At 39.6% G+C, this 25,194-nt stretch overlaps 3 protein-coding genes across 5 annotated transcripts in view; 1 reads left to right on the top strand and 2 right to left on the bottom strand.

The window, feature by feature from the left end:
- LOC137996545 (E3 ubiquitin-protein ligase parkin-like) lies at positions 1–22,982 on the top strand. Of its 2 annotated transcripts, none has more exons than XM_068841992.1 (12): positions 1–308; positions 4,252–4,480; positions 4,735–4,909; positions 6,260–6,384; positions 6,718–6,801; positions 6,906–7,021; positions 8,447–8,592; positions 15,246–15,307; positions 17,247–17,381; positions 18,555–18,650; positions 20,030–20,147; positions 21,900–22,982. In XM_068841992.1, the coding sequence occupies exons 2-12, from the start codon at positions 4,283–4,285 to the stop codon at positions 22,004–22,006; spliced, it is 1,362 nt and encodes a 453-aa protein (XP_068698093.1). In that variant the 5' UTR covers positions 1–308; positions 4,252–4,282; the 3' UTR covers positions 22,007–22,982. The 2 variants fall into 2 exon arrangements, with proteins under 2 accessions (XP_068698093.1, XP_068698092.1); XM_068841991.1 differs by lacking the exon at positions 1–308 and adding an exon at positions 1,647–1,750 and having other exon boundaries at positions 21,900–22,980.
- LOC137996547 (uncharacterized) lies at positions 8,592–14,069 on the bottom strand. Its single transcript, XM_068841994.1, has 2 exons — positions 13,948–14,069; positions 8,592–10,249 (listed from the first exon to the last, which is right to left on the bottom strand). The coding sequence occupies exon 2, from the start codon at positions 10,190–10,192 to the stop codon at positions 9,125–9,127; it is 1,068 nt and encodes a 355-aa protein (XP_068698095.1). The 5' UTR covers positions 10,193–10,249; positions 13,948–14,069; the 3' UTR covers positions 8,592–9,124.
- LOC137996548 (uncharacterized) overlaps positions 20,222–25,194 on the bottom strand; it is a 16,719-nt gene continuing 11,746 nt past the window's right edge. For both annotated transcript variants that reach the window (XM_068841996.1, XM_068841995.1), the window contains exon 3: positions 20,222–21,415. In XM_068841996.1, the coding sequence (XP_068698097.1) occupies positions 20,521–21,415 (895 nt within the window). In that variant the 3' untranslated portion in view covers positions 20,222–20,520. The remainder of the gene's footprint in view (positions 21,416–25,194) is intronic.

Raw genomic sequence — 25,194 nt, forward strand, 5'->3', positions numbered from 1 at the left:
TCCGAAGAAGTCCGAAGTCTGTCGAAGACGTATAAACGCGTATAAACGCGAGCTCGCTCCCAGTGCTTTTCACTTCAAAAATCAGAGATCGCGAGGAAGGTATTGCCATTTATTTATTTTACACATGGTTTTCGTTCCTTACATGGGTCTGAGTTAACATATTTTTGGAATTTGTGTCAAGCAAGACGGCCACAACTCACATTTTCCAATCAGGCGTGAGAAATTAGCCCGCAAGCGTGAGCCAGCGTGAGATCGAAGTTTTCAACCCGCAGATGTGAGACTCACGCCTAAGGCGTGAGAGTTGGCAGGTATATAATTATAGGAGATAAAAGAAGTACCAAATGCATTGTTAACGCTGAAAACCGCGGGGAATTTGTACTGTGAGCTACTCCCACAATAAAAATTAACCAAGAAATTCACTTCTCCACTACCAGATGCTGTTCAACGCTGATATTCGGCAAAATTTTACATCAGAAGAAGTCAATCTTGCATTGAAAAACAAAACTAAGCAAAAGAAACTTTCACCAAAAAGTTGAAAACATGAAACAAAAGTTTACGCTAATCCTGGCTTAAGTTCATCCGCTTTCGAACAATCGGGTACTGGTAATGCCAGTCTCGTCTCATTTCTCGAGAGACGAGAGTCTCGTTTCTAGAGACCAGACTCTTGTCTCGCGAGAAGCACTGAAGGGGCAAGATTGGCATACATTAAATTTTGATTAAAGTCCAACGGCCCCACGAACGGTTGCAAATTTAAACGACAAAACGACGCTCTTGTCGAGCACGAAACAAGAATCAAAATTACAATACTGTTAAAACGGTTTGGTGGAAAAGCCGGGACGCATTTGAAATTTGTAATTTATGATAAATACGTATTGGATTCACCGTTTTCTTCTTCCGTAGCGATATATCGATAAAAATGTGCATGGAATGCTAAATAAACGTTGTATTTAATACCTTACCTGCGGTGCACTGTCGTTTAGAAAGAGGCAATCAGCAGGACGGTTTGACCGCTCGGAAGGTATGGGATTTGATTTTCTTCGAGGGCTAGCTCCGGGCCGTTTGGATGGATTTTCGATCGAGAAGTACGAGAAGAAGCGTGAATCTTTCGGTCATTCTCCTGCGAAGTTTGAAAGCGGAGCGGTGCGATTTTCGGGCTAAAAATTGCCCCGGCGCTGGAGCCGTTCAAGAAATTTCCGTCAGTACAAAACAGCGAACTCGAAATCTTCAAAATCGCTAAAAATAACGCAAAATAACGACAGTACACAAACATAGAATGATATAATGTTTGGATTGATTGTTCGAATCGAAAGTGCGAATTGAATAAACGAATGTTTGAATGGAATCTTCGAATCTTTATTGAAAGCAATCTTCCGTCAACTGAGGCGCCATATCCTCGCAAATGTAATGAGAATTCAGATTTCTTTCCTCGACGCTAACAATATATTACAATATTATTGAGTACTCACCTCAACAGCTGAATTTTCAGTGGGGCTTTGCATGGTAGACAAAAGAAATGATCACTTGCCAAGCCCTTCAACTCAAATCTAAACTTGAATCTCGCGCTTTTTTCTTAAAAAAAAAAAAAAAAAAATTCTCTTAGCATCCATTGGTCAGCTAATGACGCAGTCTCTTTCGCTCCTCTCAAGGTCCACTCAAAGCGACCAGACCGAAAGGAAACTGGGGAGTAAAATTTTTCTCTTCCGCCTTTTAAAATGTCTTGTATTGGTTTTTAATATGTCTTGTCTTGAAGGTGAGTTGTATTAGAGGAATTTCTTAGAAAATATCTTGTGAAATACCAGATCAGAAATGGTCAAACAAAATTCATTTGCAGGCCATTATGGTCATCTGCATAATCGAAGTCGTCACCGTGGCGCGTGGCAAGGTGTTTTGACTTGACTAGCTTTTGCTTGCCTCTCGGAAACAGTCATTTGGTAGCAGAAATTTTGTTATAAATTAATATTGAAGTCCACCAAAAGGAAAGATATCTGTGCACAAAAAAACGGCACTTCTCTCATTGTATTTCACGAAAGTCCTGAAGCTTTTCGGGGTTATTTTGGGTGACATAAATCCCTTGTTGTTTTCAAAGGAAAAACCGCGTCAGTCTTAAGATTTTGAATTGTTATGCACCTATCATTGTTAAGCCCCAGGGTGGAGTGGAGTGGGGACTGACCCAGGGGAATTTAACATTTTCATGGAGGCTAGTGTCAAATTTTCCGCTCCCGGACACCTACAGACTGTCAAATTTCCCAGCCCTGGCACCTTTTGAAAGTGAGGTTCCTGCCCTGGGATAGCTTTTTTTTGGCATTAGATTCCGGTCTCAGTAATTGACGGTTTGGGTACGTAAAAAACTGCGTCACTCGCAGAGCTGTTCAAACACTGGTTCAAAATCTAGAGCACACAACTGATTGAGGAATTCAAACAATATTCCGAAACCAGCCTTGCAAAACCTGATACACGGTTCTCTGCAGCAAACTTATCACAAAGACCTGAAGACTGGCACACCTCTTTCCTAAAAAAAGGATAAATCGCTCACTAAGACTTTTGGTCAGAACTACTAACAATTACTTCACAAATTTGAACTCACCTAAAACCTAGCAGTTCCTAGGAACTAACTGGTTCTTGTCGACAAAAGCATTACATTGCGAATCTTCTTGCACCAACCTTCTCTTAAAGTCGCTGAATAGAAAGATCACAGCTCCTTAGTAGGCCACCTTTCCCCTTTAAAGAAAAAACAGAGTTATATGCAGTAAGAAGTGTGATGATATTACAACCAGAGAAGTCCTTTTAATACCAAGATAGAGGATAACTCATTTCCAGGTTCTATCGGTCTTCCAATATGGCAGGCATATCTAATTCCCGACCCTTGGGCAATGCATGTGTGTTAAAATCCTAACCCAGGGAAAGGCTCTCTGATTCAATTCCCACGGGTAGCCCCGCACCCCTCCTTTAACCCTCAGCTTAGCATTGATGGGTGCATTACTGTGCAGTATGAGCCCAGCAGTTGACCCAGTAAAATGTTTCATAAAAAATATGCAGTCTAGTTTATAACCTGCCACTGGGCAGCGTGGCCCAGTGGTTAAGGCGCTCGCCTTGAGATCTGGAGATCCGGGGTTCAAGACCCGCTCTGACCACTCATTGAATTTGATCCTGGTTGTCCCTGGGTCAACTTACCAGCTGCACTTGTAAATAGCCTACTGGTTTGCCTCCGACCAGTTGGGATTTTTAACAGTTGTTGTTGTCATTCCGTTTAGTTGTGTTTCATTGGCCCTGAAAATCCCCTATGGGGAGCGGTCAATTAATTAAGTATGTATGTAAGTATGTAATGTCAAAACCCGGAGGATGCAGCATAATGGTTCTAGCCTAAGCTAAACCTTCAAAATGTGACATACATACATACATTGTACATTGACATTTATCCAAATACACTTATAATTTTCAACAGTCATGCAACTTTAAGTTCCTTACTTCAGAGCAATGAAAAATGTACTTTGCAATATTATTTCTGTAGAAGTGCATCTTTAGTTGAAGAGTAGAACAGCGTCTATGCAAGTTATCTTTTGTTGGCATTTTCAGTATGGAAATTTTAAACTGATTATATAAGCATTGAAAGGGCAAGAAACTAAGAAGTGTTGCTCATCTTCCGTTACCTTTTTACATAAAGGACAGATTTGTTCTTCAGGTTTCCTAAATGGTCTTGCATTATAACGCCCTGTTTCTATTTGCCAACCTATGATTACTAAGTCGTAGTTTTGTCAGTGTGGCTCCATGCCTGAAGTTGGTGACCTGGTGAATGTAATCCTCGTTTCTGTTGGAGCCTGCTGATTTAGCTTTATTTTTACAGAGTACATGGAAACAAAAATAGCAAAAAAGACAGTAGCATGATCATGTTACCTGAAAAAATGAAGGCCATGTGTAACCTGTTGTTTTGAGCTTTCAATTAGGTTTCTAATTCTGTCTTTTACCTTTTGGTCTGGCTTTTATTTTATTTTTATTCTTTTCAGTTTTTTAGTATATCTGACCATATCTGAATTTTTTATCATTAGTATAGAAACGATGTGAAGCACTGAATATATTAATATAGAGGTATATGCTGTACACATGCATATCATCATTATTACTGTAATAATTATAATGTATGAAAGAATACGCATAGACAATAAATTTTCTTATTAAAAGTAGTCACCCTAGCCTTTCATAATCCCTGTTGTAAATGGGCGATTGTTTGACTGGATTTTTTCCTTTCTATTTTAGGATCTCTTGCATTGCTGTAAAATTAAGCATCATGGCTTCTGCAAGAAGATCTTCAAAATTCCCCATCTTTGTTAGGTTTAATTCCAACACAAACATTCCAGTTCAAGCTGATCCACAATGGAATGTGTTGCGATTGAAGGAGGAGATTGCAGAACACCAAAAAGTGGATCCTAGAGAGATAAGAATTATTTTTGCTGGCAAAGAGCTCAAAGATGACTTGAAAGTTAAGGTGTGTTTTCATGGTCAATTATAAAGGGACTATCTTTGGCATTTTGGATATTTTATGGTTGATTGGTGACCAAATTTCAAACAAGCAAACAGAATTTTAGTTGAACAAAGTTTCAAAGAGCTCTGCAAGGTACCTACTCAAGGTACCTTTCCTTGTATTGTATGTTTTTATAAGTCATTTTTGAGAAGCAATTAGTGATTGTAGACATCATAGCCTGGGCCTGGGATCATGATACCAATTTCAATGTTTATTAGGATGCTGATATTCCAAATCAAAGTGTAATTCATGCCATTCGTGGTCGCCCATGGTCTGCAAGATCAGGAAGAGACTTAGTGACTCCTTTGTCTAAAGTTTGTCTTGCTACTGTTGGAGAAGAAGAAGAAGAATTAGGAGCAACCACAGGTGTTAGTGCTGCCTCAGCACGTGGAAGTAAGGAGAAGAGCTTTGTTAATTCTCTCACCCCTAACCCACAATAACATTTAACAATAGTTATTCTACAAGGACACACTGGATATAAAGTGATAGATAATGTTACAAGTTGTTTATAATAACTTTATATCCAGCAAGCCTGTGTAGAATTAATAATAATTGTTTTATTAAAAATTCCAGGATCAACAACTCTTCCATGTTGATTTTATTTATCTGCCTCGGTCAATTCCAGTCGAAAACGGCTTTTGTCTGCCATTATTTCTCAGAGCTGCAAAAATGATTTCAGTGCACTTTATTGCTGATGCTTTCCTTGACCATATTAGGTCCAGCAGGTGTAAGAACTGATAGCCTGTGTCCAGCAAGCCAATGAAAATGCTTGAAGTCTGATTTCCATAGTTCAGTTTTTAATATTAAATAATCATAATTATTCTTTTCTCAGTTTTAATTCATAGGTGTGGCACCAGGTCTGATTTGTTTAAGTCATTCATCCCTTAAGTGGCCCCCATTGAAGAGTAATGTTGTCTGCCGTTAGACAGATTAAGGGCGAGTTTGATTGACCCTATTCCAGAATAAGAATACGTGGAGTGATGATTTAAAACACTATGTGTGGCGTTTTGCAGAAACAAGGACAATTTATAAAGCTATGTTTAAAATAGCATTTTAGCAGATGTTTGATAATATTAATATGAATCTCCGCAAAAACGAAGGATTTCTAACTTCTATTCCATGTATTTCTATTCCGGAATACGCTCAATCAAACGCGCCTTAAGTCTCACTCCCAGGACTGAGAGGTTTAAAGCAACATCACCAGTCCTCAGTTAATGAATTTATTGTCATTGAAACCTCTTCCTACACAACTTTGCTCATGAATGCAGCACCATGCATGATAATTATTGTACTCTTCTACCATAAATTGGATGCATCATGATTAAGCTTCTGGTTTAAATGATTGTTACCTTAACCTGTTACACGGTGATAGAGATAGGTTAGAAATGTGTATGGGTCTAGTTTGAGGTTCTGGAAGACGTTCATGGCTAATGAACAACTAAGGACTCAATGAAAAATATAATTGTTGGAATGCAAGGTTAAGTTGACAAGCAGGATGTGACAGTGTGACATTTAAGGAGTACTAATTTCATTATGCTTCATTTCTGGATTTATTGTTACTGCTAAGGAGAATTGTTCATCTTTGCTGATCATGTTGCCTCGGATCCACACTTTTCGCTCATGTTACCCACTGTTTTTTCCCCAATGCCAAACTCCTGGGTCTCATCCCCTTATCTTTTAGAGATGTTTAAGATCCTACCCCACTGTTGACCCATCTTAGTTTATTTGTTTTTTAACTTCAAGCATCTGTGCCCAAGCGCAAGGCTCAATACTTTGTTTATTGCAAGTCAGTTTGTAAAGACATCACTCCTGGAAAGCTGAGGGTTTGTTGTTCACGCTGTAATGAAGGTGCAATGGTTCTTTATCAGGTGATTATTTATTTTGATGACATTGCATCATATTCATCACTTAAAAGTATTTTGGATCATTTTATTTTAATTCTTGTGTTAAGTGGTTATAGCTGCTCTTTCGTAAATCTGTTGCCTGTCTCTTTTCTAAGGTCACAGTCCAAAGCCATTAGAACATTAATTCAACAAATTAACACTCTCTCAGTAAAAATTTTGCAACTAGAAATTTCGGCTTGAGCAGTTCCTCAATAATTATTTGACCATGGCTATAGTTAATAAATTCACTGTCTGTGCCCTTATGTTTTGCAATGGCAATACATGCATTTATTTTCATTTTTCATTTATTTCACTTAGGGCCCGAGCAGCTGGGATGATGTATTGAAGCCAAGGAGAATTAGAGGATCATGCAAAACTCCTGCCTGCAATGGAGACACGGCGGTATGATGTTATGGAGTTGGTGTTATGTACATTGACTTGGCCACTTTCTCGTTATACATTCCTTTACCCTTCACCCTGATTTGATAGTGAATGGTGCATTGCAGGTTTTCTTCTTTAAATGTGCAAGACACCCAGCAGCTGAGGGTGACAGATGTGTTGCTCTTCCTTTAATTCATTCAAACACCAGGGATATAACCTGCATAACCTGTACAGAGATCAAGTAAGTAAAGATATATCTAAAAATGCATGTGAATAGCTGCACGATGATTGCATCTACCCAAAAAATAAAGCTACCCCTTAAATTTACCTTATTGCTAGAAACAGGTAGCAAATGCTGAGAGGGTCATTTTGTGTTGGATGTCAAATTTGTGTGTACATTTAATTACATGCCTTCTTGACCTGTAAGTGGAACGTCTCTACCTTACCCAGCAATGCTTACAGGCTAAGCAAGCAGGTAAGATTATTTAAGAGTTATATATTGTATGGCTAAACTGCAAGTAACTTTATGCAGAGCTGCTAAAAAACTCTTGCATGTGTTGATAGTACAAGATGTGCAGGCTATCTCTTGCTCCTTCACTCATTTCTCTTGTAATCTAATGATAGGCTTGTTGGCAACCTCACTATTACATTTTCAGGGGACTGTGAAATGTCAGGCAAGCATGATGTTACACCACTTATTTATTTGAGTTTCCATTCTTGTGTCACTGGTACATAACATCTCACAAATCTGAGAGTTTCTCAGAGGGAAAGCTAATGTGGTTTTTGGAGTGAGGCCCTAAGCTGCTGCCTCTTTTTGTTTAATCCTCAAAGATGGTAATGCTGTGGATCAATAAAAGCTATGGAAAACAATTTTTCTCAACTCTCTGATTGTTCAGTGGCATGTTATTAGTGAAATGCATAATATCGCTTCCAGTTAGGCCTGGGCTATTGGCTTTTGTGTATTTTGTTTGTACACTATAATAATTACTGTTTGTAACAGTATTTGTAATTGTTCTAGTCAGGCCTGGGCTATTGGCTTTTGTGTATTTTGTTTGTACACTATAATAATTACTGTTTGTAACAGTATTTGTAATTGTTTCCAGTCAGGCCTGGGCTATTGGCTTTTGTGCATTTTGTTTGCATACTGTACCATACTAATTACTATTTGTAACAATATTTATAATGGTTTCCAGTCAGGCCTGGGCTATTCAATGGCTTTTATATATTTTGTTTACATACTGTAATAATTACAGTATGCAAACAGCAGCAAACAGCAGCAGCAAAACAGCAGCAGCTGACTGGAAACAATATTATGCATTTCACTAATAACATGCCACTGAACAATCAGAGAGTTGAGTAAAATTGAGTTGTGCTAATTGATAAGGGGAGGCAGTGTGTCCCAGTTGCTTTGGCACTCCCCATTCCCTTCCCTTCCCTGAAACCACCTACGGTAATGGGTTTTTTTCTTTGATCCCAAATTAAACTCCACCCCTCTTTGCCAGTAGCCAACTGTTTAACCCCTTTGAGTTAGGTTTCGTAATGCTGCTGTGTTTATGTTAAATGTTTCTTTCAATACAGGGTCCCAAAAGCCTCAAACTTATATCACAAAATTCAGGTAGAAATTTACAGGTTCTTTACTCTTTTTGTTCTTACTCATGACTTATAGGGAGTCTGTTTTGGTTTTTCCATGCCCGGATAAACATGCTATGTGCCTGGATTGCTTTGGAACTTACTGCACAGTTAAACTGAACGACAGACAGTTTGTACAAACTAATGATCATGGATACACTTTACCATGTCCAGGCACAGCAGGTGAGCTGAAGCAGTTAACTTCCTGAGTAGGGGCATGCTCTCCTTTGACTTGAATAACAATCACAGCGTCAGCGAGTGAACATTTCATTTGGACCTCTTCTCGGTCATTTCTAAACTTTATTAAGGTATCAAAAGTTAGCCTACATTTGAAAATGAAATAATGAAAAACACTGATCCTATACAAATCAGACGCAGCTGGTCCCTGCCTCATCCTCATCATCATCATCATCATTGGTTATACTCTCTCCATCGTGTTAGCTGTTGCTTCCGATCTGGTTGGCCATGTGGGCCTGAGAGTTGGCTCTGGTGCATTTTTTGCGTAAATGCGGGTATCGCTGCCGCAGAACCTGTTGAAATGTTGACCAATTAAGAATTTCCTTGATTAGGCCTGACTTTGTGGCTGACACTGATTTGACTTGTTTTAATTGCTCATGATTTCCACTACTTTATTTCTGCTTCTTAACCTAATATGAGCTCATTAACGGTTTAGATAGTCTATTGTCTTTTGACAGGAGCAAGATCATCTTCAAGTTCATTCTTTCTTAAACATTTTCCCTATCTCCTTTAGCACATCCAGTGTAAATTGTTGATATCTGCTTTCAGCTTCCAGCTGTTGTTGAAGAATTCTTTTGAATAAGTCCTCTTCCCTCTTGCGACTGTCTTCTAAAAATTCCCTCAAAATAGCAATCATGCTGATATCCTCCTGCCGACTCTGTGCCATTTTAACTGGTCTGGGATTTTTTCGAGGTTTTTTCCTCACCGGTGATGGGTCATTGGGTGTGCTGTGCCAATATGCATGTGACCTCTTATGGCTGACAAGAGGCGCATCTTCTGTGTAACTGTCATCGTCTGATGATTCATCTTCGCTGACGACACTCTGCGCCGCTATTACTCCTGGAATTGTTGCCACAGTTGAGGTCTGTGGAATTCCTCCGCTGTATACCTGCACTGGAACTGGTAACTGCCCCCCTTGAGTTGATATTGGAGCATTCAAGGGCGTAGTTGGAGGTGCTGGGGCGATGGGTCGTAAGGGTTTAGGTGTCGTATTATCGGGGGGAATGTTAATGTGCGTTGCAGGAGTAGCGGTAACAATTGTTGCAGTACTAGCGGAGGTGTCACCAGAAAAGGAATTTATCTCGGCAGGAATGTTAATTCGTACCACATCTTCATGATTAAATGGAACACCTTTGTTGTCGATAATCTCCTTCAAGATGTCATGATATGAAAACGAATGGGGCAACTGATCCTTGGTTCTGTTGTACTCGGCAAGAAGATTCTTTATTCGCACTTTACACTGATTTCCCGTCCTGGGACCAAGTGAACAATGTGCCACTCGTCTATTAAACTCTCGTGCAATCATGTTCCATTCTTGGTAGTTTCGCTTTTTACCTTTAATCAGTCGGTAGTTGGCCCTCCATAACCCCAGCAAGGTCATAGTTTCTGCGTCAGACCACCGTGACGAGTTCACTGTCCCAGCAACTTCTTCACCACTTCCCTCGGGTTTCGATGCTACAGCATGCTGTTGCACAGGCAAGTCAATCTGAACCACCGTTGGCTTCTCCCCCTCCCCCACAGTCATTGCACTCGCCATGGAAACCATCAAAGACTGAGTTTGAATGGAAGGGAAACGGCCATTGTTTTCTTTGATACAAGCTTTCTGAAAAAAAATACCAGTAACCATAGTTTTTTTCATTCTGGCTCATTGATAGCTACTTCCCATTTATTAGCACCAAAAAAATGGGAAATAGAGAGCATACATTCACTCTCTAAATATTTTTGTTTTTCGGCCATTTCAACTTCAGTGGAAATAAAACGCACACGGCAGAAATGAACACAGTGAATAAACTTTTTTATATGTTTTATAATGCGAAGTTTGTTCACTATGCTTCATACATTCACTTTATTTTTGATTTCCTATTAAGTTCTCTTTTTTACTCTAGCAGTCTAGAAATGTGAGTAAATGATTAGGTTAGTTTTAAAAGAAACTGCTGCATCAGTGGAGGGTTGAAACATGAAATTTGGATTTTGGTCTCACTTAGGGTGTTCTGGGCAAAAACCCCATCATATATAGCCTTGAAGGTCTTGTTTAGGGTTGCACATGAAGAATTATAACAATATAATAAATATAAGCATGGGGTGTGGCTCAACCCCTCTAAGTGCCCCAAGCTTATTATCAACTTTTTGCAACCGTCTCCCTTGGCTTGTTACAGCTCTCGGGGACCACTATTAAAAGTGTGTCTACTTACATATTAGTGAAAACTGAACCTGGAATATGCATATTAATAATATTACAAATTTAAGAAGGCTAACAAGTGACTTTATGCTATCAGACTCCTGAAAAAATCAGGAGGAGAAATCAATGACCTTCAGATCTGCTGTTTGCTTATAAGATCAGTCTTGGAATATGCCTCGCCAGCATGGTCTGACTTACCAGACTATTGGATTTGCATAACTGTCTCGAATTCTCCCAACTCCCCTACATGTTTAGATGAGACTAATAGATGTGGTCTCTTTTAGGGGTCAAAAAAGCCCCAGGCCACCCCTAGCTTGGTCTCCTTGAGTGGTTTAATTCAAAATTTCTGACGAGCATCCCTGCCCCTCTATATGCAAAGTCCCCCCCCCCCCCCCCACAGGCATACAAGTGGATAAAGGTATAAATTAACCACCTTTAAAAAGATTTCTGAGTCTTAGACACTATTCGCTCTGGCCAAGACATGACACTCAAAAAGTGCCAGCTCACAAATCTTTCTTATGGCGGTTACTTTACCTTCATCAACTCGTATGATAAAACCAAAGTTTCATGTTTTAGAATGTGTGTGTCCTGTGAACCGAGGCCCTTCCACACTTCTTTCTCTCAGGTCCCTGCACTCAAATATTTGGGTGCCTGTGAAATCTTTGCTTGTTTTTCTTCATTTGTCAACAAAAATGCTTAAAGGGGATATGCAGTGCAGTTGATTTTGTGTAGTTTTACCAATTATGCCCCCCCCCCCCCCCCACTATGCCACTTAACGTCAACCCAGAAATTGATTTTAAACAACCCAAATCAAAAACATAATTAATGGGGACATAGTTTTTCAGTGAGTGATTGACCCATTGACTCCCAGGGGTTCCCCATTGGCGTTAGACAGAGTAAAATACTAAGTGTGGCCGGTTTAGGCCGGTTTTGACGTCAAAGGGTTAAATTAAAGTTAAAGACAATCATCAACCCTTCTTCAGTGTTTTAAGTAGTTATGTTTATCTTTCACACAATATGGTTTCCAGTTTCCAGTCGCTGAATTTGGCTAATTTCATGACACAGCCCCCTTTAATTTCTTATTTGGCGGTTAATCACGTGCGGTGGATCATGTGCGAACCGCTGCCTAGGGGGTGTTTACATGAAAACGCAACGAACTCAGACTGGTCGATGAACTTGTACCGGTATGAAATTTTTGCAGTGTTTTACATGAAACCGGGACGAAATGATATCTTTTGCCTAATAAATGTACGGGTATCGCTGACCCAAACGCATACAGACTTGAGATTTCTGGACCCAGTCTGAGATTTGTTGTAATTTACATGAGAACAGTACGAACTCAGTTTCTCTTTTTGGTCAAGCAACTGAGACAAAGTCAGACTGAGGTATATTCCGTTGCCATGGCAGCATGAATAAATATAAACAGGCCTTTAAAATCGGTTTTGTCTATTTGCAGAAAATCTGGTTGTCAGTTTTTCTTTATAATTTGCATGCAACAAGCTTGTAACGATACTCACAAGTTAACACTATTTTAATAACAATTTGACAGAGAGATCTTTAATTATCCCTTGTTGAAGGTTCACTGGAATATCTAGAATTTCCTGTGTTAAAGTTCAACTTTTATTCAATATTCCATTACTTATTTCTTAAAATATTTTCGTGCCATATTTCGTTAAATTCGAACGAGTGGTTCTCGAGAAATAGGGATATTTCCGAGAAAGCTATTCCGCATTCAATCGCAATTTTTTAAACTTACTACGCATGCGCTGAATTTAACTGGGTTCTTTCGATAACAAAGAAAAATCTGCGAATTGCGGAGTTCTTTGCATCGTTACCTTTTCTAAAATACATTTCTAACCCTATCCCTAAAACCACCAAAACTCTTTGTTCAACTATGAGGAAAAATAATACAGCTGTATTGAAGCCATGTTTATTTTTTTTTTTTTTGCAATCCTTGCACGCGCGCTGCATTGCGTTGGCAAGAGCGCGCGCGTGTTCAACGACGGCTAAAGCAACGACAACGCTAACGCCAAGCAGCAGTAATGTTATTGGTTAGTAGAACCAAAAAGCACGGGCGGCACGCATTTTCGAACATTTCTCTCCCGTACTCGTCAAAACTACTACGTGAAATGACCAAATTTAAGGTTTTGACTACAACGTGGACAAACTACAGTGAACCTTTCAGTCTCACTCTTTACTTGAAATCCGTCCGTACTAATCCTGTTATAGGACACTTCGCACATATTGTATTATATAAACAAAATGGAATAATTATGAAATACTTAGAATAGCTCAAACTTATATTTTGAAGTGATGTTTTCGTCGCCGTAGCCGTCGTGGTTTCTTAAACTCCCTAAAAACAGGAATGTATGCCGGAAGCCGATCTCACGCCGGTCTGAGTTCGTCCCGGTCTCGTGTAAATACGCCCTTACACCGCGACCTGATCAATCATTGGCCGTCCATCGCCAAATGCCAAGAAAATTATTTGAGCTTTGAGACAGGAAGAATTTAATGTAACAGATCGCGACGCTTGTCGATCGCGACGTGACAGACATAAGACTTGATTTTGTTTTGCTTTCAATATCAAAAATTCGAAAGTGCCAGCTGCATCAGCGACCGAAATATTTTCATTTTTTATTTCTAGAGAACTCTTCCTTCGTTAAATTCAATACATGGCGAAGAAATAATCCCAAAGAGGTTTCGAATACTGGGTTGCATCTAATTCGTTCGAATTCAGTTCAATTTATGTTTAGGATTGAGTCAATTCCTACTGCTTCGACTCTAGCCAAGGCTAGATTCAAATCTCGCAAACAGCATTGTACTGGTAATTAATATGCGACAAATGGATGCTACTTTGCGATTCGAGCTTCTCGGAAATTTGGAAAAAGTTTGCCGCTATTTATTTTGAATTCATGGCTCTCCGAGAACTTAGAATGTAATCATGTGTAGGACATGATGTCTATATGATGGTTTCGCTGGGTACGGTGTTGGGTTGTGGGTGAAGCATTCATGCACGGGTTCGATTGAATTCGGTTCGCGTCTCGATCGATCAAACCATGTACACTCTTGAAACACGTTTGACTCGCTTGAACGAATTATCGTTCCAATGTCCCCAAGCTTACCTGGTTTCAAATCTCCACTTAACTCAAATGTCGCAAATAGCCTTCCAATTACAGCTCCTTCGATTCACTTCATTTAAATGTGGATGGTCTGCGAAAAGTCCCTCTGTCATTCTCCCATCTCAGATCTGGCTGCTGTTTAAGCTTACACGAAAAGCATTGAAACAACAATGCGTTTTTGTTGATGACTCTGACGTAAGCGGACGAAAAGGAGATCCGATCTGTGATTCGATCGATCTGAACTCGTGATCTTGTCTATTCAGTCCAAAGACATTTTGACTTTTGAGTCAAAACAAGAGCTTTTGTGAAGCGAGGATTGCTTTCAAGTCTGTTACATTAGCGTCCGGTACCGATCACTTAAGTTTTTTTTGCAGTGTGCTTATTATTTTAACGCAGTCATGCAACTCAATTTTATATTTTGAATCACTTGTTATTGCATTATAATAGTTGTATTATTAGTAGTGCAAGCATAGGTCATTTTCCAAGGCTCGACATTAATAAATTTAAATAAAAATTTTGTATCGCGACATTTAATTTTGCTTAAGTTTGTTTGCAACACAAGCCGGTTTTGCCTGAAATTTCAAACTTTTGCACGGTGGTTGTAGCCCGATACGAAAGGTCCTCTCTTGCCCGAATATATTTGCTACCTTTCACAAATTTTCTGTAATTTAGCTATATTTGACCCAAACGACAGAAACGAAGGTGGCGCCGGCAAAAAGCCAAAGAAAGGTTTGAAACTATTCGTTACGCTCCGTTGCCGTTTGAACAGAGGCTTTGTAATATTTCAATTTGTTATGTATTCAACAGAATATCGCGTTTCTGATTGGTCAATGACGAATGTATAAATAGGTAACAGAGTGCTATACAGAAGTTGCTGTGGAAGACTAATTTTGTTGAGTATATAATAAACAAAAGTTCCTATCAACTAGTTCGCGCATTTCGTGATTTATGGTCAGACGTGATGTTTTGAAAGTTCTCAAATGTCACTCGCCTACGCCTCGTGCAATTTTGAGAACTTTCAAAACATCACTTTTGCCCATAAATCACGAAATTAGACTACAAGCAGTCTGGAGAAGACGGTCGCGCGATCATCCTCGTATCCCGATTTTGCGCGGCCATTAGTTTCTCGTGTATGTCTTCTCCTCCTCGCGCTTAACCTTTTCGCGCCCTCTCTAAAGAAAAGAATGCCTGACCGCAGGTTACCTCTTGCTCGACTATCTAAGCGGCTAAAGAGGGACTGTTCGTAGTCTATCACGAATGCACTCGCCTATGCTTATCTTTTCAATTCTGCTCTCCTGCAGTTGAGTGCACACGTGCCTTTATCACCGAGGCTCATCATTTCCGGGTTCTTGAGAAAGAACAGGTGAGTATTATTACTTTCCGAGCAGTGGCCAGAATTAGCCAGTATCAAAAATACCATAATGCTATTTGTTTGTCCCTCCAGAATTTGGCACAAGTATTGTTTCCAGTTTCTCTTGAGACCATTGTAAATCCCAAGAGAAAATAAAAACAATGCTTATGCAAAATTTTGGAGGAACAAACAAAGAGTATTATGGTATTTTTGATATGGGCTAATAGGCCTTTTTCGATATATTAAAATTCAGTTTGAAAGAAAGGTTCTGAGAACAACGGCAAAGAAAAGTAGATGATATGCAAATGATATGCATTTATTCCAACGTGTTTCTATTGTTTTTGTCCTCACTGCCTCACTATCAAGCTGAATAGTTGAGATTTCGAAAAATCCCTATTGTTACTAGATTGTCGTATGGCAATCCAGTCAGAATGTGAGTAGAATTTCTCCGGTTTAATTATTATTTATTATTAGTTTTTTTATTTTTTTAAAGGTGTCGGAAAATGGAAAAGGTGTGCAATTGGTCTTTTCTGTCACTCCCCTGCTTCTGTCTTTGCGCCTAGAGTAGAGTCTTCTGCGCGGATCTCTGTTTCTGAGGCCAGAAACGTCCACTGGGATTTGTGTAGAAAATACAGTCAGGAACCCATGAGCCGGAGCCTACAACTCTACTGTGTTCGTGTCACGGCGTTTTCACAGACCGATTTATTTTTAGATTGAATTTCCCGCTAATGAGACTCCCGCAGGAGCCCGATGACCAATTACAAGAAATTAAGCTGACGTCATAGGGTCACCGAACCGGAACTGCCTTTGTTTTTTTCCGGAAAAGATAGTCTAAAAATAGATCGGTCTGCAAAAATGCCGTTACGTAGGCCCAGTATGGGAGCTGTAGGCTCCGGGTCATGGGTTCCTGATACAGCTTAGAACACGCCGACAAATGGTACGAACACCAACCTCAAAGGCTGGATGTAAGATATTGTGGGATTTTAACATCCAATGCGATCACGAAATAGAACATAGGAGACCGGACTTGATTATCATGGACAAAGAAAATGAAACGGCATTGATAATTGATGTAGCAGTACCTGGTGACAACAGAGTAAGAGAGAAAGAACTGGAAAAGAATAATAAGTACCAATATTTGAAAAGTGAAAATACAAGAATGTTGACATTAAAAAAAGTGGAAGTTGTCCCAGTAGTGGTTGGCGCTCTGGGGACTGTGTCAGAAAAAACTAAAGGAATTTTTGGAAAAGGTTGGAATAGTGATACCGGTGGAAGTACTGCAAAACACTGCTCTAGTTGGGACGGCAAGAATTCTTAGGAGCGTGTTGGACATTACGGAGACCTACTGTAGGGCCTGAGGTTGTGGGTAGCAACTTGCTCAACACTTCCGTACTGGGTATATTTTACACAAGGCGAGGACTTCAAGCTAACCACGGAACTGTCCCAAAAAGTGCACTATTCCCACAACCAGGGAATCAAAGTCAGCGTAAATGAAGCATTACTGCTTATGTAAATAAAAGAAGCTTTATTTTCAAAATAAAATTTTGTCTTTGAAGTAACCAAGACTTAATTCTGTCTGAAGGTGATTCGAATTTTTAACGCGAAAACAGTAAAAATACCCCATTTTAAGAGCCTGCTGACGGGTAAACAAGCACGGTGACCCCATTTTTTTATTGCATTTTTAAATGTTCATATTATGAATGTTAATTATTCCAAGTTTCCAAACAAATTTGATAGTAGAACAATTTCAAGGAAATTACCTTAACCCAGTATACTTTGACAGCCTGTGCGAAAATGTTATAATAATAATAATAATAATAATAATAATAATAATAATAATAATAGTGATAATAATAGTTAAATGCTTATAGTGTGCAAATTACCCAAAAACACCCTTTTGTGGTGTTGGTGGCGTTGAAACTTCATTGTTGATTTTGATTTCCTCCTTTAGTATGATCGATACCAAAGTTTTGCAGCTGAAGAGCATGTACTAAAGGAGGGTGGTGTACTATGCCCCCGCCCTGGATGTGGAATGGGACTGTTACCTGAGCAGCGCATGAGCATTGTTAGATGTAGTAGCTGTCATGTAAGTGCAAACAACAGCATTCATCTGCAATTTTTAACAGCCTGTTGATGGTAATGCCATCTTGGGACCATGCTTTTAAAGTGCTACTGTGATCAAAAAATCAATTCTTATTTTTCTTTGGATCTCAAAACTGTGTTAGCGAAACACTAAGCGACCAAAGTTTTAAGCTTTGATTTCCAAAAGGAACCTGTTTATTTTAACTGGAATTTTCCTAATTTAATGGTCCGCCATTACTAACTTTAAGATCTCGAGAGAGCTGGATCGAGGAGAACTCACTTGTTCAAGAATGTAAAAGACCTTTTTGCAGATACGGCAGCCATTTTGATTTCTATTGTTTCAAATACTTATTATGGGATGCCCAGGAGGCAAATACATATTAATTTGCCCCCTTAGCATCCCATAATGTCTCTCGATACAATAGAAATCAAAATGGCCGCCGTATCTGCAAATAGGTCTATGTGTTTTTACGCGGCAGAAGTAATATGCAGCACGGGAGTTTCGGGCTTTCAGACTTTTAAACTCGCGTTTTGCATACATAATAAACTGCATTCACACGCTGGAATTTTGAGCTAGTGAGTAAATGACGTCATTTTTCCCAGGATCCAACTTTCTGAGGTCCAAGCGGTGAGTTTTGAACGTGAGTAGTGGCGGACAATAAAATACAAAACTTACACTCAAAGTAAACGGCCTTTGGGTAAGAGCAGAAACCCATAAGGGTTGAAACGTGTAACGCGCGTTCACAGCTTCCGAATATTCAGTGCGAACTGATTGGTTGAATGTTTCAGTGCTAAGTACCATATTTGGAAACCCCTCGCTCTTGTTGTTCCAAATATGGTACTTAGCAAATTGAATATTCAGAAGCTTGTTTCCCAGCACACAAGGGGCCGTTACACGTTTCAACCCTTGTGGGTTTCTGGTAAGAGTCAAAGCTCAAAATTTTGCAAGTCAGGTGTTGAGCAAACAGTATTTTCAAAATCTGAAGAAGAAAAAAAAGGAAGTGATTTTTTGATCACAGTGGCACTTTAAAAAGGAATAAAATTTTTGGTTATCGAAATGAAGGCAGACTACTGGCTGCAGGCTAAGCTATATTTCTTTTTGGCAGGAAGTGTTTATGCTCCATTTAATTCAGTGGCTATATTGACGGTTTTTTGGTTTTGTTTTGTGTTTTTGTAGCTGGAGTTTTGTAAAGAGTGCAAGGAACCTTTTCAACGAGGACACTCTTGTCGAAACCGATCAAATGCTGCTGCTGCTGCCTCGGCGAGAGCCAGCGTGAGTGCAAACTATAGGTGCATCGCTTTCCAAAGCAGTCGTTTTAAACTCTCCCTCACTTTGTGAATGATTTTTCTACATTCTCACGAGTTTTTTCCCAGTTTCTTCCAATCTCTCTCTTGCGCGCGCATTCCTATCGGTTTCGAACTTGCTCAAACATATTCATTGAGGTCGATCATACTTTTTTGCTAGAAGTTTATCTCGCTTTTTTTTCCGCCCGCAGCAATACTTTCACTAAGAAATGGTTGAGTTAAACTGGGCATAAATCAAATGAAAAGGGGTTCCCCCGTCCAATCCGGGGGGCTCAAGAGAGTCGAATCCATCTCTCAATGAGGCTCGAAAGGGTTTCAACAATTACAAGATTCTCTGTTTAGATCGAATAATGCTACGACACTGTTTCACGTAACAGCAGTGTTATGGTACCATATGAAACACTGATTATTCCCAAACAAGATGTAATCATTATTCTGATGTAATAAGTTACCTTGGCAACGGGAAAGCCCAGCAAAACACCCTATATTTTGGATTTAGTTGCTCATAACTCAAAAACGAACTCGGTGACCTTCCCCCCCCCCCCCCCCCCCATTTTTATTGCTGAAAAGTGGTTAGAAGGCCACGATGAAACTTTCGGCAAAGTTTAAAAAATTCTGTCTGGAGGATTCAGAGCTACCTTTAAAAAATCACAAATTTAAGGTGGCTCTGAATCCACTAGACAGAATTTTTGAAAACTTTGCAGACAGTTTCATCATGCTCTTCTGATTACTTTTCAGAAATAAAAAATGGGGGTCACCGAGTTCGTTTTTGAGATATAAGCAACTAAAGACAAAATAAAGGGTGTTTTTACAGGGCTTGCCCGTTGCCACGGTGACATATTACGTCACAATAATGACTGTATCTTGTTCAGCAATAATTCGTGTTTCATTTGGTACTGCAATATTGCCAATTTATGATACAACGTTGTGGTGCCGATCCTTCTAATAAGAAGTGTTGAAACTGGTTCGAGCTTCCTTAATAGGCCTTTTTCAAAATATCAAATATTCAGCTTGATAGCGAGGTAGTGAAGACAAAAAGAAGAAACACGTTGGATTGAATGTGAAAAATATTTAAATATCATCCACTTTCCATTGTCTTTGTCCTCACTGCCTCACTATCAAGCTGAATTTTAATATTTCGAAAAAAACCTATTCCATACCTCGTTCCCAGGGCTTTTCTTAACCGACAGGTGGGGAAGAGGCTTGGAAACAAAGTTGTTTGTTACTCCCACGGGCATGTACTTTGCCTAAGCCAGCGGTACGTGTACTCGGTAACTGTTCACGTGTTATCCGATCAAAAGGATAGTTTTTGAGTTGTCTTGATTCTTTTCTCTCATTTTTTCTCAGAGATATCAAGTAAACGCTGAAAATGCTCGCCGCGCGCGCTGGGAGGCTGACTCGCAGCGAGTGATAGAGCGAACAAGCAAGAAGTGTCCAGGATGTCAAGCAAACACCGAGAAGAATGGTAAGTAAAGTACCATCCACATAGTGTAATTAGACATGAAAAGCTTCTTTGCTATGAACAATTACATGGAACAGAATTTTTTGCTTCTGTCGTGGCGATGAATAATACTAAGTAGGATTTACCTATCACATATAGAGTTTTCATACATTTAAATTTTTTTCCTTCTAAACCCATTACCCTTTTGCAACTAAGTCGTTTTATTGTTATATGAAAGTTATAATATTTGACAATAAAAATCTGCGATAAAATATTATAAAACAACATGGCACGACGTTTCGACGTTTCCAGAACGTCATTATCTAGTAAAAATGAAGTAATGAAATAGAGTATATATATAAAGTGAAGATATGAATAAATTAAAAGGCATTAAAAGTTAAACAAAGAGTTTGGCCCTAATGGAGTCGCTCTGGGTATTTAAATTGGGTCTTATTGTTCTTATGTATAACATTTCATAAACGAGACAATCCCATTTCGTGCTACATTTTTTAAGCATTCTGAACTGGCTCTCATTGAGTAAGTCAACGTTCCCATGGGCATCTCTCAGATGGCGACCAATGGCAGAATATCGATGATCAGCAATGCGTTGAAACAGATGGCGCGTCGTATATCCGACGTAATTTGAATCACACAAATCACATTTAAAGCAATAAACAACGCTATGCTGATTTACGATACGTGGCTTGAGTTCTTTAAGCTTTAGATCCTGCTCAAGTTTCTTGCTGGTGTAGATTGGCTGTACATCAATGCCGATTTTTGAACTGAGATCGCGCATTTGCCTTTTTACCATTTTCGCTGAGACTTGATCTTTGAACGGAATGCTGACTCTTAAAGTTTCAGTAGGTTTTGTCTTATCATCTAGTGTAGAGCGATAATCACATTTGTCGATGATACCATTCACCAAAGAACTAGGGTAACCAAGGTGATTAAACAAAGATTTTAGATGCCTACATTCATCGACGAATGCTTGATGCGTAGAGGACAATTCCTTTGCACGATGAACCATTGTTTTGATAAGACACTTCTTGTAGCGCAAATCGGTGTGACTTTGAAAATGAAGTAAAAGGCCCGTATTCGTAGGTTTACGATAGACCTGGGTCTCCAACTTGTTGCCGTTCTTTGTTATCAACATTCCAATAAAAGGAATTGAGTCGTTGTTGAAAAGTTCCATAGTGAAATGAATACTAGGGTGGAGTCCATTGAGTGCATCGAGGAAACTTTCAGCTACATCGAGTCCAGGCATTATTGCAAGCGTATCGTCAACGTACCGCCTGTAAAAAGGAAAAGTTATAATAAAGTTGGTTATATTCTCGCTCCTAAATCTTCAGGTCCGTTATTTGTTATGATAGTTAAAATTTGATCTGTGTTTGTAAATATTTTTAGTTATATACGTATATAATTCAACCTTTGGCTGCAATGTATAACAGCGGGTAAGACCAAGTGAAAAAAACCAAATGTTTTTCGTCCGAATTTCTTTAAAAAAGAGAGACGGACCCCAAGCATGAATCGGGCGGGGACGAGAAACAAGTATCTATTGTAACCTGGCTATCAATGAATGGGGAACGAAAAATGACTTCAAATCGTGGAACCGAAAAACAAGCAAATCCGTAGAGCATTATCTGCGTGTCGGTGGAAAACTTGTTTTTCAACACGCGTCGATTTGGTTTACTCTATTTGACGCTTTGATGAACCCCAATCCATTTTTTTTTGGCAGATTTCTTACTGCTAACGCGTATCTGCGTTTTGTTGTTCCAGCGGGATGTAATCACATGACCTGCTCTAGATGTAAGACTCAATGGTGTTGGATTTGCGTCAAAGCGTGGAACGCCGAATGTCAGAGTTCTCACTGGTTCCGTCAGTGATTGGAACGAAAATACACTCGCTAAAGTTAGCTGTGAGAGTCATTGCTGATACATACTTTCCAGTAAACTCGGTCGCCTTGATATTATAAAGTGCATCAAAGATTGACATCTGCGAATGGAGACGAGTTTTCAACCATCGTTTGTATAGAGCGTTTTCACTCACGTGATGCAGTGAACTTGTTTTTTTCCCCGAAACAAAAGAAAACGTTTGCATGATAATAGAGCTCAATTCCCGGAGGATTAATTGGGTACACCTACAGGGCCACTGGGACGTCACGTAAAAACACTCCATAGAGCGTTTTCACATGACGTCACGACGGCCATGTTGGTGTTCCAAAACAAAGGAATGGCGGCCATGATGGTGTACCAAACTAATCCTCCGGGAATTGAATTTTATTTTTATGCAAATGCTCTCTTTTGTTTCAGTAATCCAATATGGCTACCGGTCACGAGAGTAAAAACGCTTTTTGAGAAATGACATCCGAAAGTTTCCTGCCCTCGCGTTTTGTTGGAATTTTGAAGGAGAAAAACAAGGAAGAGAGGGAAGCAAGAGGAGGTTTCATACCATGGTTTTAAGGCCGGTACACACTAGGCGACAAGTCGCAGCGACATGTCTCTGCGACAAGTTGCTCCATGTGCAGGGTGTCCAGTTCCTATTTTTTCCTATTTTTTCCTATTTTTTGAGCCCATTCCTATTTTCTCCTATTTTTTAACCAAAACCTCCTATTTTTTAGCTGGTGAAACCAAAATTTGTAATAAAATTGAAAATGGAATTATAGTTGAATGTGTTTTATAGTGAAATTTATCATAAAGCAAGTAGTATGTTGATTCTGATGTTCTAATATTAGTAAAAGTAATAGCCACATTTGTTCTTTCTATGACCTCTATTACCTATTAGAGTTCTGTTAAGAACTTTATTATATTGTTACTTTTTGTATCATTTTCTAGTGCACCTACATGTATTGTATGTAGGTGCACTAGAAGGCTTTAGCCCAGATCAACCCAGATCGTAGAAAGTCTGTATATCTTGGCATCCGCACATTTTATAGCACATCCGTTACATATATGTATCTACAGTCTCGTCTCCCTCTTCAGAACACTCTCTTAAAAGCATTAGGTTGTCTCAATCCTGTTAAGAGAGAAAAGGCAAGTAGTGTGAAGGCAATTGCAAGACTGGCTAAAAAATTGCAGCCTCAGTTGGATGTCAGCATTGTTCAAGATGAGTGGCGATTTTATGCTGTCGATGAAGATGTTGAGCAGTTACACAAAGAGAAACGCGTTGACCATTTTTGGCAAGAAGTATTCAATCTCAAGTCTCTTAATGGGACCGAGCCTCGATATGTCGCTCTTCCAAAAGTAGTAAAATCAGGTCTTATTCTTGCGCAAACAAATGCTGAGTCAGAACGAAGTCTGTCAGTAAATGCCCGCATTGTGACGCAAGAAAGGACACTTCTTGGAGAGAGGACCATTGTTGGCCTTAGATCTGTGAAAGATGCTGTGAAGTTTTATGATCCTGAAAACCTGAGACCGGAAAAAATTGCCCTGACAGATGGTCTTCTAACTGCTGTGCGATCTGCGCACATGCATCATAGACAGCGGCTGGATGAAGAAGAAGCCGAGAAAAAGAAAAAGGAGGCGGATGAGAAATTGAAAGCTGAAGAGGAAGAACGAAGGAAAAGAGACCAGGAGAAGTTAAGAAAAGAGACAAGATCGTTGAGAGATAAAGGAGAGAGGCTAGACAAGAAGGAGCAGGAGGCAACGGATGAAATGCAAACGGCTGATGAGCTACTGTCAGAGGGCACAAGTAAGTTGCAGGCTGCTCTATCTTCAGGTTCCAAGGTTGATTCACAAGGTGCAAAAGTTGCATGTCTCATGATTGAAACGGCCAAATCGAATCAGGTAAAGGCAAAGAGGAAGCTTGAAGCAGTAAGGGAGAAGCAAAAGGAGGTTAACACAAAGAATCAGAAGTTGCTGGAGAAAGCTCTACCAGCGGATGTTTCTGCTGTACCATCAAAGAAAAGAAAGTCAAAGTAAATGTAAACTGTCATTTTACACCTCTAAGCAGGTGCTCTGCCAGCTCAGTAAAGACTAAAATGATGTTGTGTTAGCAATCATCTGCTGGATTAATGTTGAGGTTATGAACATAATGAATAGCCAACTTTGTTTCTGAACAAAAGTGAAGGTGAAGCAGTTCAGTTACTTTAAAACTAGGGAAATCAAAGTAAATAAAGTTATGTTGTACAGATTCGTTGATAGTGAGGGATATCAAAAAGAATAAAAATTCAAACCAAAAAACTCGTTTTGTCCTATTTATGTTCACTGCTGTTGATCGACTAAAGTGGTGAATCGGGATAGCAGCTGGGGTGCGGGGAGGCTATCTTTGTCGGCGAAAGTACTATTGATTTTCCTATTTTTCTCCTATTTTTTAGTACAAAGTTTCCTATTTTTCCTATTTTCTCAACTCTGAAATTCCTATTTTCCTATTTTTTTGAGCAACCATGCCGCTGGACACCCTGCATGTGTTCAACAAGTCGCTGCGACACGACGACTGTTCGGTGCACACCCAGAATGTGATCTAGTTTTCTAATTCAATATGGCTGACCATAGGACGCTCTCTCATTGGTTCATTTATATTTTGTCGCAGCGACTTGTTGCCGGAAGTGTACACACGATGCGACAACGCTGCTTTCGCTAGTTTTGTCGCTGCGATAAGTCGCACGAATTCAAACTGGTTTGAATTCGTGCGACTGGTCGCGGTGACAAAATTCTGCCCCAGCGACAATGATTTTCATGAAATTAACCGTGTCACACAAGGCGAATTGTTGCGGCGACTTGTCCCCGCGACGTGTCGCAGCGACTTATCGCCTAGTGTGTCCCGGCCTTTACGGTTATCTCCGGTTTTATTTTCAAAACGGTGTCTGTATCATTAGTCGTCGCATTTATTTAATCTCGAAAGTTGTGTTAGCATTGCTTTTCTCACAGTGCGGTCATTCTTCGCACGCCTCTTAAGTTGAAAGACAGGCAACGTCGCAATAAAAGAAAGAATTTTTTAGAATAGTATAGGGGGACGGGGGACAATCAAACTCTTTCTTCATACTTTTTGTTCGTTCGTCCAGTCATCATAGTGAACCACACCTGTGACAACCCTCGCTTCAATTGTCTGATTTTGAGTTGCATATAAATAAAAA

The sequence above is a fragment of the Montipora foliosa genome, chromosome 3 (assembly GCF_036669935.1).
Source record: "Montipora foliosa isolate CH-2021 chromosome 3, ASM3666993v2, whole genome shotgun sequence".
Classification (NCBI taxonomy): domain Eukaryota; kingdom Metazoa; phylum Cnidaria; class Anthozoa; order Scleractinia; family Acroporidae; genus Montipora; species Montipora foliosa.